The sequence below is a fragment of the Corylus avellana genome, chromosome ca5, assembly GCF_901000735.1.
Source record: "Corylus avellana chromosome ca5, CavTom2PMs-1.0".
NCBI classification, from domain to species: domain Eukaryota; kingdom Viridiplantae; phylum Streptophyta; class Magnoliopsida; order Fagales; family Betulaceae; genus Corylus; species Corylus avellana.
This window is the reverse complement of record NC_081545.1, coordinates 31142089-31157022: the sequence shown is the minus strand read 5'-3', so window position 1 is coordinate 31157022 and position 14934 is coordinate 31142089. Positions and strand designations below refer to the sequence as shown.

Here is a 14934-nt window from a genome sequence, read left to right as displayed (position 1 = left end):
CTAGCTTAGAAAAAACGAGACCAAGGGCAATTCTTTCCACTAACAAAAATAAGTTATAATGAGTAATTTCAAGAAGTTGCCTCTTTCAAAATTCATTTCTGTACAATAATGCCTTTCAATTCGCTTTGTTAGTCAATTTTTGACCAAGTATTAACAACTAATGACTCAATTACATGTTTCCCCAGAATGTCTCCTACAGAACTCATTTTAATCATATCCCTCCAACATAAACTTGATTATTCAAGGCCAGGCAAGTGTAACAGTCTATTTCCATGATGAGTGCCACCAAAAGCACATAATTCCAAGGCACGCCTAACTTTAACTTGGTTAGTGACATAATTATAACCCATGCTACCCGCAACTTGGAAACCACTACACTTGTGAAGCTCAGTAACCATAACGTTCATTTAATGAGGTCCGTCCATCACCTGTTTGTCCTGCATAAAACACGTGATACTATAACGATTAAACCAAATTTGTAATAAGTTCCAAAGAATGTAACAGTCAGACAGCTTACCTTTAGGGGGCACCCACGATTCATAATCTGGATTAGTACTGAGAAATGAGGGCTTCTCAGGACCAAGCACCCTCTTAGGCTTTTTGTCATCCTTACTCGATTGGTTACCCACTGTGATGTCTTGGCTTTCATGCATTTCCTCATCCTCTTGTGCAGAATACCCTTTTTTATGTCTTAAAAGCAATGCCACTGCATCCTCTGCCATCACAACTCCTGAGGAAGATGTCCGCAGTTCAGAAGCATTCTTGTCAACGTCTTCAGGTTTCTCAACTTGCTTCCGCTTCCTTATAATCAAACCTGGTGCAGCATTTTCAATCCCAGAGCCCGCCTTTGTCTGTGTTTCATCCCCACTACCCAAAATTTTCTTCCTGTCTTTATAGTCAACAAATTGATCAGGCTCATGCAGATCCAGTGGTGCTACTTGTTGGGTCTCTTCTATCTTTCTGTCCTCTACAAACCCAAGCCACTGGGGCTTCACAGCAGTATATACAGCAGTTTTGCCTTTAGTTGTATCACTGACAATCTTGACAGCTTCTGGCTTCTTGCTTGACTCCATAGTTGCATCTGTACTTCCCTCTTTCAGCATGGAGCCATTCGCCTGTTTCTCAGGTCCACAGCTTTCTTTTGGTGCTACAGGAAGTTGCTTCTTAACAGTAACTGTGGGGGTTTCGGATTTGTTAGCCTTTTGTTCTTGTGCTTTCAAATCCCTTTTCCTAGCGGCTTCTCCAGTTGGATCAGCAATCTTCAACAAGTAGCATATCCTATCCAATTCAGACTGGAGAGCTGATAATTCCTTCTCAAGTTGCACAGTTTTATCAAGCACTGACAACAATAAGGAATCGACAACAAAACAGTAAGATGAGATGCTCTCAAGTAATCACTAATTACTGAACAATAATGGAACACTAAAAACATTTGCATCACATTTAATAATACAATTAATCAATGAGTTGGACATGAAAGAGGTCAAACATACATGCAACTCCTAGTACTTTGAAATCTAGTCTTATTGATGATCAGAACTAAAGACCGGAAAATTTGTAAATAATCCACAGATTTTCATGTGTTACACATGTAAACCTATACGAATCAAACATCATTAATTTCAGTTTTCATACCAGAACAGCTTCAGACCCATCCTACATAATCATTAATAATGCCTGGATAGCATTATAATACCTAAATTGCTTCTCCTCTCCCTCTTCCACACAGCCCATCAGACACAAAAGCATGTGGACAACAATAAACACATACAGATATGCAAGCACACTACAAAAAGACAACATGATAGGATTTTTCTTCCATTCTACATATTGCAAAATAATCATACAATATTTCTAGAAGAAGTTTTCCAAAATTAGAATCACATACCTAGCTGAGATGATAGCCCTGACATGAAAGCATCAAGTGCATCTCCCACTTCAGTTACAACTGCAGTTTCTGATGCAATTTTGTTCTTCTCGATTGAAAGCAACTCTTTCTTCTCTTCCATTTTCTTCATTATGACATCTTTCTTATCAATAAGAGTATCAGCAGTTTCAATAGATTGGCTCTCACCCGCTTTTTGACTAGAGGGCTTCCTCTTTGTCCGGTCATAAAATTCATCATCATCACTGACCAACAATATATAATTAAATATGTAATAAAAGATAAATCCAATTTGAATGATCTTCATGACCATGGCCATTGTTATTGATTATTCAAGAACAAAACTACATAGATATCCTATTGGCAGGTTGAGGAAGGGATGAAATCATTTACAGTCATTGAATAAGTCAAAAAGTCATGTAAATTATGATTACAAGTAATAAAAAGCTAGCTGATACAAGAGAGGATGGCTGGAGAATTCATATGAAGTCCAAATATTTTGGCAAGTAAATACTAAGAGCCTATTTGGGATTACATTTGAAAAATAGAGTTTTTAAGTCAAAAAGTGTTTTTTTGACAAAGCTTATTTTTTAAGCTTTTGCCAAAAGTACGTTTTGACAATTTTTAGAGTATAAAAGTCAAAAAAATACTTTTGAAATTTTTTTACCAAACATGTCAAATTTTGTTTGGCATGGCTTTTTTAAGTACTAAAAGTACTTTTTAAACTCTCTAACGCAATCTCAAACATAACCTAAATTAATCTTAAAGTCTATGTTTGAAAAACAGTTTTGCCATAGTCAAAATACCTTATATATTCTTCATCGTCTTCTGTTGCTCCTTTCTTCTTACCGTGAGTTATTGTTCCAGCACGTGCACCTATACTTTCTCGGATACTATCATTCAGTGTCTCTTCCAAGTTCTCAAGTTCTTCCATAATCTAGAGAAAATTGTAACAGAAGTTCAATGTCAAATTATCTGTGTACACATGAATCAGTTCCTTCCCAGGATGGAAAAGATTTATCCCCTACTTCAGAAGCGTAGTTTTTAAAGGCACAAGTCATGCTTTTTTCAAGGCATGGGTCATGTGAGGCACAGCTAAAGTGTGATAAAGCATTGATATTTTTGGCGTGGGCATTGAAGGCTTATGCCTTATTTGGCTGCAGATAAGCTTTTTCGTGTTTTTTTTCCTTGCAATATTTTTTCAGCCTGGAGCTTATGCACAAGAAGACCACCTAAAACCAATTTGAAAAGTCAAGCAAATATTATCTCAAATTAATAGAGTATGCCTGACTTGCGGTTTGTATCCACCATTAACTAAAGAAATCATTTTCCTCATATATGATTTGCGATCAGATAAAGAGAAAACAACATACATAGACTTCACTCCGCTCCATACCATTGAGGTTGCCACAAATTTTCACTTGCAGGAGAGATTATTCCAACAAATCCATAGAGATATTTTTTTTCTTCATTTAATATATTTTCTTGATCCATATGGTCACTCCAAAAAATCCATAGATAACCTCAAGAAGCAGCACGTCATTGTGGTGCACAAATGTTGCATGTGTAAGAGAAATAGGGAGTCCATGGACCACCTTCTTCATTGTGACATGGTTTATGCCATTTGGATTGCCTTTTCCAGTCATTTTGATTTGTCTTGGGTTATGCCTAGACGTGTAGTCGATTTGTATGCTTGTTGGTGGACCTTTGGAAGTCCACGGAGTGCTGTTGTATGGAAGATGGTGCAAATGTGCCTTTAATGGTGTTTATGAAGAAAAATGAATGATAGAAGTTTTGAGGACCAGCAGAAAACTTTGGAGGAGATTAAAGCCATATTCTTCAAACTTTGTATATGTGAACAATTGCTTATATGTCTCCTTTAACAATTAGTTATAGTGATTTCCTTGTTCTTTTTGCTACTTCTAGTTGGGTGTTTCTTTTTGTATACTTCCTGTGTATTTAGAGGCGCTTTACACTTTCAATAATATTTGTTAATTACTTATAAAAAAAAATTAATTGGGTTTGTGTGCGTTTACTGGTTCCGTTCTCATGAATTTTGGAAAATACGTTGGACATGACCCAAAGAAATTTTATAATAGTTCTCTAGTGACATCATCCTATATGTTTAGCCTTTTTAGTGTTTAACTTATAGAGATCCCAACTGGTTTGTATTTCAGGATTTAGCATTCCTTCTTCCTTCTTTTGTTCCCTAAGAAAAATAAAATATTATTCATTGATCAGTTGTTGTAGTTAGAGTTTTTGAGTATATAACTACCACTCATGAAGAACTATTATTGATTTCTTGGTGCTCATGAAACTTGCAATACCTATGGTTTTTTTTGGAACCCTTCCAAGAGAGGGTTGTTTTATGTAAGAACGGTCTATATCCATCCTGAGCCTTTTAGTAATTGAGCGCAAACTCAGCCTTTTTTAATTAACTACAATATTTTTTGATATCTATATGTCTATTTTATTAAAGCATCCCCAGACTAGGGATCTTCTTCCCAATCTGCAGCAGCAGCACCATGACTACCGTAATCCTCAATGCCTCATGCTTTTGTCTTTCAAAACTATGCTCACAAGACCATAGAGCCTATCATTGAAAGAGACTAAACCACGGTCCTTTAAGTTTAGAATTTTACCTGTGTCATTCTTTGCTCATTCCGAGCAATCTGAGTCTGTTGCCCTTGTGTCAAACCGCCTTGAGCAATGTCTTTAGCACGAATAGCGTCTATTTCTTTTCTCATGTGAGAAATCTGCAGCCAGATAAGTGGATGTCTTAAGTAAATAAGGCATAAGCAATTGACTTGAACCAGAAAACAAGAAAAATAATCAGTAAGTATGAAAACTTTATGAGAAAATACGATCTCAAGTTGCTAATAGATTATTCTGTTAGGTTTGATTTAGAAATCAAAAACTATTCCAACATCCTCACCAAAGAGGAGACTAGGACTTCATAAACAATTTTCAATGAACACCTTCAAATAGTTGCATTTCTGGTTCTTAAAAAAGCAATCTAATGTACAACACAAAACAAGATCATTATTAAATTAGATACTCCCTCAGAGGTTAGTTATGATAATCAAGAAACTTGCCTTTTCGGTTCTTTTTAATATTTTCTCACGGGTTTTTTCCTGCTTCTCCGTAAGCAGTCCTTTGTGTGTCTGCCAAGTTACTTCCTCAGCATCATCCTGAATATATACCAAAATGTGTAAGTGAGCATGGAAGATATATGACTAATTTCTAAGCAAAAGAAACTGAATTCTGCATTACAAAAGACTTCTATTTTATTTGGAAGTGATTCAAGAAAAGATTCTATCCAAGTCACATCCTTTAAACGAAGTGATTATAAAGCCCCACAAACCTCAGCTTCTTCAATTGCATCCTCTCCCATACCCCATGAGACACCATCAGCAAGAGATGCTGCCTGTCTTGCTCGTTGAAGTGAAGCTTCCCGATCTATCATCCCTTCTCGAATCTTTGCATCTCTAATAATTTTCAAGTCAGTCTCCTACAAAAATCCCCAAAAAAAAAATCACATAAAAAATATAGCAATCAAAATGAAAATGCAAGAAAGATAAAAGTATAAAAGAATATTAAAAAAAGTTGTACAATTGAATATCACAAAAAAGCTAAGCCAAAGATGATGGTTAGGCTAAACGTACATCAATATATTGCTCATAGAATAACTGTAACATCATCAAATGCACCACCTACATAATGCCTTGTCGTTATGATGATTAGTTTATTCTTTTGTTCTTCCAATGCCATATGAAAGTTCCAATATACTTTTTTTTCCAAAATTCAGCGCACTAACATGCTCTTGTTTGTGATTTTCTGACCATTTAAGGTTTCATAAAATCTTTTCTCGAAGAAATTTATGCAAAAATGGTTAATGTAAAATAAACAGAACGCCTACTATCACTCGGATAGGCAGTGCGTAAATTGAATGTAAGTAATTTGTCATATCCAAGCACATAAATTGCAAATTATATCAGACCTTGAATGATTTAAACATAGTGGTATTCAAGTCTTACCGGCAGCATTAAATCAGATGGACCTTGGAAAATGTATAAGCGAGATGATCTGCGCAATAACAAAATAAAAAAAGAAAAAGAAAAGAGACTGATCAGAAACATATACATAAATGAAATGCAGAAGTTAAGAATGACAAAAATTAATACCTTAACACATTTGTATCTGAGCCATTGCACCATTGATTAATAAGTTTTAAAAAGAAGAAAGTAGCAAACAAGAAAAGTAATATAGCAGACTGTCAGCATTATAATAAGCAAAATAACTATAGAATAATTATTATTATTATAAAATTCAAGTTCCATGAGTCTTGAAACGTCATCTGATGTTATGGACTACCCTAGTAAAAGATTTGGAGCCACTGAGCTGCATAATTTCATTTTATTTTTTGACTTACCAAGTGCAAGTCTAAGAATTGAGTATCTGAATTCGTGAGTGAACATAAAATATTAACATGCAGTTAAGGAAGCTGTACTTCAGAATTTCACCATCCTTTTCAGTAACATGGTAGAATCACTAGATATGCCAAATGCAAGCAAAAAACATCACTTATAGCCCTTCTCTACTTTATGAAATCATTCCACATTTCCTCAATCTTGCTACGACATTTATCAAACAAGAGCAAAGCTTCAACTTAATCCCAAAATAATGTGTCAAATTGAATATATCCCTTACAAAATTTGATTCAACCTAAATCTTTGAGATAATGATATGTTTCTCATTCTTTCACTAGAGTGAAGAACAAACACGGGTTTATGATAATATAGAAAAGTGTACAAAAATGTTTCATACAAAAATTGAAAAAATATTATAATAATTAGAGAAATCAGGTTACAAATCCCCTGTTTTTTTTTCACCATTTTGACTTAAAGATTCCAATTTTCACTTTGATAAATTTAAGTCCCGATTTTAAGCACATTCTAAACTCAGGACCTCTGTTAGGTTTTCCATCAAATAATTAACAAAAATAGGTATAAAAATACTACTATGCCCATTAATAATTTTTTTTATATAGAAAAAAACCAGCACAGGGGTGGGTGGCTGCCTAAGTCCACGAGCCACCCTGGGCTGTTTTTTGTTTTTTTGTTTTAATTAGAGAAGCATAATAGTATTTTTCACACTTATTTTTCTTACTTGATCGATGGAAAACTTAACAGAGGTCTCGAATTTAGAATGGGCTTAAACTCAAGTCTTAAATCTATCAAATTGAAAAGTGTGATCTTAAAATCAAAATTGCGAAAAGCACAGGAGGTTGGTGACCTGAATTCCCTAATAATTAAAAGTTCACTTATAATCTCCATGACAACTAGGTGGTGAAGCATCCATAACAATGACATTTTACTAAAAGCACCATTTAGCTAAATCAAACAAATTCAAAACTAAAATGAGTAGGTCATATTAGCCCTTTATGGTCCAATTGATATGGGTTGCATCAGCTATACTACATGAGTTCGTCAAGATGATGCTTGAAGGTTGAGCTCAGGTAAATGGCCATTGTTTTGGCCTAATAGTGTAGCACTAATAGTATACAATGCATGATATGGAAACTAAAAGAACCCATTACCTAACAGACATGGTAAGCAAAGTAAAAAAAATCAAGGAAAAAATACTAACTGGCCAAACCGAATGACATCACCAACATGTAAGTCCACATAAACCTTTTTCTTAACCTGATTAAAGGGGAAAAAGGAAAACTGGTTAGAAAATGATATGACCAATCAGAACGTATTAGCATGAAAAAATCAGAGATACTTTTCATAAAAAAGCCATAAGCAAAGAGGTGAACTGTCTGTGTATGAGGAAAGGCATCAGGGTGTCACCAAATTGACATATTCTTGGAGCATATATTATGTGTTTCATTGAAAATTTGGGAATATTTTCAAATAACAGACCACAAACAACGAATTGAAAGTTTAACCCATACTTGACCATAATAATTTATATTTTTACTGATGAAATCGAAAAACAAAATATATAATGCAAATGAAGGGAAGATAGTATAAAAACAAAAATTTAAGAAAAATAGTTTCGAGGCAATACCTGACTCTTGTTAATGGAAGTACCATGCGTACTGCCGAGGTCATAAAGATAGGCCTCACCACTTCTTTTGAACTGGAGAACTGACAAATAAAAACAATGTAAATTACCATTATAAAATTGTGAGAAAACTACAAAGAATATTTAACTTTGTACCAACAACCCTAGTGAGCAAGAATCCATTCATATCTATAAGAAAGCCATTCATAAATTCTTGGAGCTTTCACATGTAAGCATAGCTTATTAGGCATACACTTCTGCAAATGCCCAAATTTTATCACACACTTCCATTCAGATGCCCAATTTTATCCTTGAAAAGGAGTGGGAGTTAGCTCATAGAAATAGAACAAAGCACAAATACCATAATATCTAATCGAATCAGCAAACTCTTCCTCATTTGGTACAAAAGGGTCCAATTAATGTGGAAGACAAATTTAGGAAAATCAGCAAGTCTGACCAGAACCAAATGACGTTAGTATCCTCATGCTTGCTTTACCAAAGTATGGAAATACTATTTCACAAAATCCTGAGCTCTTATATTGAATTTTCAAAAATTCAATTCACATGCATCGAATCTTGGGAAATTCAAGGAAACGAGCTTAAAAATAAATGAATGGAGAAGATAAATAACTGTGATTCCTACTCGAAATTGTCTTGTCATAAGCTCTAAAAGCTCCACCAAATCTTTACCATTATCCAAAACAACCAAAGTAAACTCAATGTAAGGAATGATACACCTCTCTCTCCTAGAGCCTCACCGAGTCCCTTTCCCTCCTGAATCCTAAGTTGGTGATCTTGTCCACACTCCTTACCCTCCCACCTCATTACCACTACTATCTTCCCCTCGGCCTCCTCTCCCTTGCCAATTTCCTTCCTACTCCTTTGTGTACTTCCATCATGGGACAGACATTATGTGACATAGAAGAACTCATAACCCAGACTGAAGCTTTAAGCTGGCAGGATAACCCTCCCACCCTCAAACCAGACTCACCCTCCACTGAAATAGCTCATTCCCTTACTCTGGTGGGTAACATAATCTCTCTAAAACCCATCCCCAAGACCACCATCAAAAAGCCACTCTGCAAGATGCGTGGAGGTTTCGTCTCTCATTATTAAAGATGTGGAAGTGAATACCCATCTATTCACCTTCATATCATAAGAGGAGCTGGAACATTGAAAATTGAACATTCAAGGACATCCCCTCTTTCTGAAACCTTGTGAAGCGGACTCGACCCTAGAGGAAGTGGATTTTACTTGCGGTGCATATTGGACGCAAATATATGGGCTTTCTCTAGAATTCATGACTGCGTCTAAAATTGCCATCATAGCAGAGCATTTGGGAAAATTGGAAGAAGTTGATTGCTTAGGTAAGCAGGGTGTCCAACGCAGAAAATTTCTTGAAGGTACTCATTCAATTACATCACCCTTTAGCCATCTGCATGGATACAATTTAAGTATGAGAGGTTATCCATTTTTGTTTTTGTTGTTGCAGGCTTGGCCACATGCAATCTTACTGCCCTGTCGATCCTCTCCCCACCACCTTGATGGCTTATCGACCCCAACTCAAAGCTAACACTCCTTCGTCCAACAGAGTCGAGCTTCTGTTTGTAAACAACCAAGAAAAACCTTCTCCTTTCCATCACACAAACCATACCCCTGCAGACTTAAATTCCCGAGCACACCAAATCGCCAAGTAGGCCACTTCTAACCTAGTGTTTGGAAGCATTACAAATTCTTCCCCTACTCTATCTTCCATCAAAATTAAAAGTGGGAAAGATCCTCCAGTGTAACTGCCCCTGTTCCTTTATTGAACAACTAGACCCCAATTTTCAACATTTACTTAAAAGAAAACATAGTCATAGCAATTTTTGTTCAATGTTATATTTAATACAGAGAAAAATAAAAAATAAAGAACAAATGTAATACCGGCATGAAATCGAGAAATTGTGGGGTGCTCAAGCAAAAAATCACAGAGATCCACACGTCCGAACATGTAAGCCCCCTTTTCATGCCTGAATCAAATCCAATAACCAAAACCCGAGAAAGATAGTAAACAAATATCCTTAACTGAATCAAGTGCAAACTCTATATATTCTAGCTGAATCAGGAACTACTTGAAGACCTACACGTGGAGTTGATCGATTATAGAGCCGCCCTTAAGAACCTCAAGGTAGAATTCGTGGCACGGAGCTCCGCTCCAGGGAGGAATCGTGTACGGCGGCGCATCACCTTTAGCAATCCCATGAGATGGAGATGGCTCCGACGACGTTTCCGCACCGCCATGCTCGGTCTCAGGTAAATTCTCCACGGGTTCTTGTGTGGTCTCGGAATTGTTTGGTTCGGGTTCGGGTTCGGGTTCCGGCTCGGGTTCGGGAGTATTAGCGGTTGGGGGTTTGGGACGAGGTGGGCCCATGGGAGCATTCATTGGTGAGGTTGAAGAAGAGGAGGTTTGGGTTTCGTCTAGGGTTTTAGGTGGAGGTGCACCCATGGCCGTCGACATTGTAGCACAGTGAGTGAGAGAGAGGGGGGGGAGAACGACGACGTCTTTTAGGAGTTACACAACTGCTAATGGGGATCGAATAACGGCGAACTATGAGAACCGACTTCAATGTAAAAAAGACGAGGAACGACAAGTCGTTCTAGGGAAAAAAATGAAAAACGACGGTAAACTTGTGAACTCTGTAAAAAGTAAGTAACTAGTCTAGTCACAGATAGACAGTAGCCAAAAACCTCTATCTTTTCCCTCTCGAGTCCTGACGGAACCCGCCAAAAAGAAATCACTATAGCCTAAAAATCTCTCTGTGTTCCGTGGATTCGAGAGGTGAAGAACATGAACGTCATGGTGAGGATTGTGAGCTATCTTTACAATCTTGTAGCTTTCTCATGGTGTTTAACAAGTGTTGTGTTTGTTTTTATTGGAACAGGTCTACAGGTTTGTTTTCTGAGGCATTGAACTATATCCTCCAACTGGGTCATGCTTTAAAATGTCGGTAATAATCTAAAACAGCTTCACTTGATTAAAGAGTCTCCATTTTATATCCATAGTTTTCTTTTTTCTTTTTTTAGTTTGGGAATTTTTTTCAGGTCCAGTTATGCTTGAAATATTGAGGGATTCGGTTTCTGTTATGATTTTGTCAAATGGGTTTTCTTGCCAAGATTACCCGTGTAACCCATCCAACTACTTATATAGATTCAGCTCTCGGCATATTGGTTTTCGCGCATACGTTAATTCAGCTATAATGTCGAATAGCTGGTGTGCAATAATGCCTGACTCTGGCATAATTTCCACGTGGCAACCAAGGGCGCCACAAATGAGTTTGCCAAGTTCCATGAGGATGCGCAGCTTGCGCATTGTTGTGAACATGGTTGCTAGTGCTGATACTGGTTTGGTTTGTGAAGAACAGGAAGAAAACAAATTGATTGAAAGAGGAGATGAAGGATTTGAAGAATCTTTTATGGGGCAGACTCTGGCTCCTTGGGGAGATATAACGATTCATGAGGATCCGGGTATTGAACCTAGATGTGTTAGTCAGCCTGAGTCAAATCCAAATGCAATGAAGACTATGGATGAAACTAGGGTACATTTACTTGAGGAAACAGATGAAGATTTGTTATCAAAGCGGATTTTGGTGCTTAGCAAAACCAATAAGATCAGGAGTTCGTTGGAACTGTTTAGGTCCATGGAATTGTCGGGTCTTTCTCCTAATTTACATGCATGTAATTCTCTTTTATCTTGCCTTCTAAGGAATGGGCTGCTTGATGATGGGTTGAGAGTCTTTGAATTTATGAAAACAAAGAAGATAACAACATCTCACACTTATAGTTTAGTACTTAAAGAAGTTGCAAATTCTCAGGGTTGCAATACTGCCCTCGAAATGTTTATGGAATTGCTAGGGGAATGTGAGGTGAAGAAGGATTTTGACGCAATCGTCTATAACACAATGATTACAGTTTGTGGTAAAGTTAACAATTGGGTTGAAACAGAGAGGATATGGAAAAGTATGAAGGCAAATGGCTGCTGTGCAACACGAGTTACTTATTGCCTCTTAGTTAGCAATTTTATTCATAGCAGTCAAAATGAGCTGGCTCTTGATGCTTACAGTGAGATGGTTCGAAATGGATTTGAACCAGGGAATGATACAATGCAGGCTATAATCAGTGCGTGCATGAAGGAGGGAAACTGGAGTTTGGCGCTAAGTGTCTTTCAAGACATGTTGAAGGGTGGGCTTAAGCCAAACCTAATAGCATGCAATGCATTGATCAACTCTCTTGGAAAAGCCAGGGAGGTCAAATTAGCATTTGTGATTTATGATATAACAAGGTCTTTGGGTCATTCACCAGATTCGTACACATGGAATGCTCTACTGGGTGCTTTGTATAAGGCAGATCGACATGATGATGCTCTTCATCTCTTTGAGAGCATTAAGAGAGGTGAGGGCCCTCTATTGAATTTACATTTGTACAACACTGCATTAATGTCTTGCTCGAAGCTTGGGTCATGGGATAGAGCTCTGCAGCTTTTGTGGCAAATGGAAGCTTCTGGACTCTCAATTCCAAGTGCATCATATAATCTTGTCATCAGTGCTTGTGAGATTGCCAGGAAGCCAGAAGTTGCATTGCAAGTGTATGAGCACATGGTCCACCAAAAGTGCAATCCAGACACACTCACTCATTTATCACTATTAAGAGGTTGTATTTGGGGATCTTTATGGGATGAAGTGGAGGAAATCTTAAATGTAAGTGTTTTGGAATTGTCCATAACCTTGATTTGTTTGAGTCTCAAGTATCAATTCCATACTGCTTATTTGTATAAGTGCATTTCTTCTGAAAATGGGGTGAAATATGGCCGCTCATCTATTTCCATCTGTAGAGAGCTTAATATCAATGATTTTTTTGATTGATGAGCAACCATTCTTTTGATTGTAACCCCTATAAATTTTCTTAATTGCTACTGCATTTTTACTGTATTCTGACCCTAGAAACCGAATATGCTCGTTTACTTGATTATGCGTGTTTCCTTTGCAGCGGACTGCACCAAGTATTTCTCTTTACAATGCCGTCATTCAGGGCATGTGCTTGAGAGGCAATATTGATTATGCAAAGAAGCTATATGCAAAAATGCGCGAGTGTGGTCTTCAACCTGATGGTAAAACACGTGCTTTGATGCTTCAAAACTTACCAAAAGATTTAGCTAGACAAAGAAACAGGTGGTCTTCTCGTTACAGAGAACATCGGCGGACAATAAAATGAGAAAAGGAAAGAGTTGAATCTATGTATGTTGGTCAAATTGACAGGCTAAGTTTTGCCTCTGTTTTTTTCTCTTTTGGATTTTCAGTGTATCATGTATAGAACAAAAATGTTGTAATTATTTCATATTTGGTGTAATACAAATATATGAGAACTGGTGGGTTATGTAAACGAAGCAAATCAGATTAATTAATCTACTAAACAACAAAGGAAAAGCAAACAAACAATCTCAATGAGCAAATAGTTAATTATTTGACGAAGTGGGAGGCTGTTGGTACAGAGATTGCACTTTGGATTCCAACAAAGACACATGGTTATCAAGCACTGAGATGACAGCTTCAAAGTCGGTGACTTGCTGCTCTATGGCATCGATCTGCTGGACGTACTGGTCGAAGCTGCCACTCTTGGACTTCAACTGCTCCACGAACACTCTCAGCCCGGAGGCCACGTCACCGAAGCCTTTGTACTCTTCGGCCACTCTCAGATTCATCTTCTCCAACAGCTCCAGGTGATTGTTCGTCCCCTGAGAAACCCAAACAACAAATTTGTTTCATAAGATCAAGAAAGGAGTATAAAGGAACGGTGAATATTAGGGTTTAGATAGATAGAGAGAAAGAGAGAGTACTTGGAGCTCGGATTTGACCATGGTGGAGACGCTGGTGAAGAGGTCATTGAGCGACTCGGTGAGCTCGTCCTTCTCGGCCATGGCTACGGTCCAAACCGTTGGGCCAAAAGCACAAGTACCTGGTTGCCACGCCCTGACTTCTAATCCATGACAAAGGGCAAAACCTTAAGGTGTAAAAGAGTAAAATACACATTTGACAAAGCTAGAGCAACAGAAAATTTTCAAACTTTTTCCGGCTAACAATTCCGGTATACCGCTATCAATCAATCCCGGCATACTGCTTACAATCAATAATTTTCACATTCAATACTAGAACCTATAAAAAAGCCCCAGATTGGTCATTGACTGTCTTAATTACCAAGGTATAAATTAGAGAAACTCACTGACAATCCTAAATTCAACCGAAATGAGCAAAATCATCTAACGGGTACATCGAAATATGTCAATTTTATCAAGACACTGACACACATTCTTAGATTAATCCAAAACCAGTATCAACAACCGATTTCTTGAATGCTCAGGAGGGTTTTCGGTTGTCACCCCAAATTTCCAACATCAACAGGAAATCTACAAAATTATCCTATAGTTATATCAATTAACTACAAACTTCTTGATTATCATCCAAAATCCGGCACCCACAGCAGCAGTGCTCGGTTCTTGAAGCATGACAAGAGGAAGAAATTTGAGAGAGAGAGAGAGAGAGAGTAGAAGAGGGAAGAGGAGAGGAATACCTGACGTCGTGGAATTTCCTTTCCCTGGACTCTGGAAGTTTCAGTGGCGTTTTTACTCTCTGCTATGGTTCTGGGTTTTTAGGAAAACAGAGTATTTATTTTATTATATATATATATATATATATATATATTTCTTTCAATCAAAAAAAAAAAAAGGGATATTATAGTCAAATTATATGTTTTTTCTTTTCATTATTTTCTCTATCTTAAATATACCAACAACAAAAAAGAAAGGAAAATAATCAAATTATTCCATCTTAGTTAATTTCTCTCTAATTCATAGTTTCCTTTAGACTCTCTTCCTTGATAAACTCCTAATAAAACAACATTCGAGGATGCCCATTTGAGTGGTTTCTCCCTTGTTGCCATTGTTA

The 14934-nt window shown here is 37.2% G+C and overlaps 3 protein-coding genes across 6 annotated transcripts; 1 reads left to right on the top strand and 2 right to left on the bottom strand.

Moving 5' to 3' along the window:
- Positions 1-53: 53 nt before the first annotated feature.
- Positions 54-10517, bottom strand: LOC132182611 (uncharacterized). The gene is made up of 12 exons (XM_059595911.1): positions 10084-10517; positions 9884-9969; positions 7961-8040; positions 7535-7590; positions 5923-5971; positions 5250-5396; positions 4981-5076; positions 4528-4641; positions 2692-2822; positions 1889-2130; positions 518-1339; positions 54-437 (listed from the first exon to the last, which is right to left on the bottom strand). The coding sequence occupies exons 1-12, from the start codon at positions 10455-10457 to the stop codon at positions 388-390; spliced, it is 2247 nt and encodes a 748-aa protein (XP_059451894.1). The 5' UTR covers positions 10458-10517; the 3' UTR covers positions 54-387.
- A 161-nt stretch (positions 10518-10678) lies between these two features.
- Positions 10679-13208, top strand: LOC132182558 (pentatricopeptide repeat-containing protein At3g29290). Of its 2 annotated transcripts, none has more exons than XM_059595838.1 (4): positions 10679-10799; positions 10882-10943; positions 11042-12693; positions 12983-13208. In XM_059595838.1, the coding sequence occupies exons 3-4, from the start codon at positions 11050-11052 to the stop codon at positions 13205-13207; spliced, it is 1869 nt and encodes a 622-aa protein (XP_059451821.1). In that variant the 5' UTR covers positions 10679-10799; positions 10882-10943; positions 11042-11049; the 3' UTR covers position 13208. The 2 variants fall into 2 exon arrangements, with proteins under 2 accessions (XP_059451821.1, XP_059451820.1); XM_059595837.1 differs by having other exon boundaries at positions 10882-10947.
- A 225-nt stretch (positions 13209-13433) lies between these two features.
- Positions 13434-14652, bottom strand: LOC132182559 (biogenesis of lysosome-related organelles complex 1 subunit 2). 3 transcript variants are annotated; one of them, XM_059595841.1, is made up of 3 exons: positions 14561-14652; positions 13830-13966; positions 13434-13727 (listed from the first exon to the last, which is right to left on the bottom strand). In XM_059595841.1, exons 2-3 carry the CDS (start codon positions 13908-13910, stop codon positions 13449-13451), a joined length of 360 nt encoding a protein of 119 aa, XP_059451824.1. In that variant the 5' UTR covers positions 13911-13966; positions 14561-14652; the 3' UTR covers positions 13434-13448. The 3 variants fall into 3 exon arrangements, with proteins under 3 accessions (XP_059451824.1, XP_059451823.1, XP_059451822.1); XM_059595840.1 differs by having other exon boundaries at positions 13830-13993; positions 14561-14644; XM_059595839.1 differs by having other exon boundaries at positions 13830-13969; positions 14561-14644.
- Between the last annotated feature and the right edge of the window lie 282 nt (positions 14653-14934).

Coding starts and splice junctions, on each gene's coding strand:
- LOC132182611 (XM_059595911.1), bottom strand. CDS start 10,457: ATGTCGACGGCCATGGGTGCACCTCCACCTAAAACCCTAGACGAAACC. Junction 5,077..5,249: donor ATGCAATTGAAGAAGCTGAG/GTTTGTGGGGCT, acceptor GTATATATTCAG/GATGATGCTGAGGAAGTAAC. Junction 2,131..2,691: donor GACGATGAAGAATATATAAG/GTATTTTGACTA, acceptor ATTGTTGGTCAG/TGATGATGATGAATTTTATG.
- LOC132182558 (XM_059595838.1), top strand. CDS start 11,050: ATGCTTGAAATATTGAGGGATTCGGTTTCTGTTATGATTTTGTCAAAT. Junction 12,694..12,982: donor AAGTGGAGGAAATCTTAAAT/GTAAGTGTTTTG, acceptor TTTCCTTTGCAG/CGGACTGCACCAAGTATTTC.
- LOC132182559 (XM_059595841.1), bottom strand. CDS start 13,910: ATGGCCGAGAAGGACGAGCTCACCGAGTCGCTCAATGACCTCTTCACC. Junction 13,728..13,829: donor TGGTCAAATCCGAGCTCCAA/GTACTCTCTCTT, acceptor TGGGTTTCTCAG/GGGACGAACAATCACCTGGA.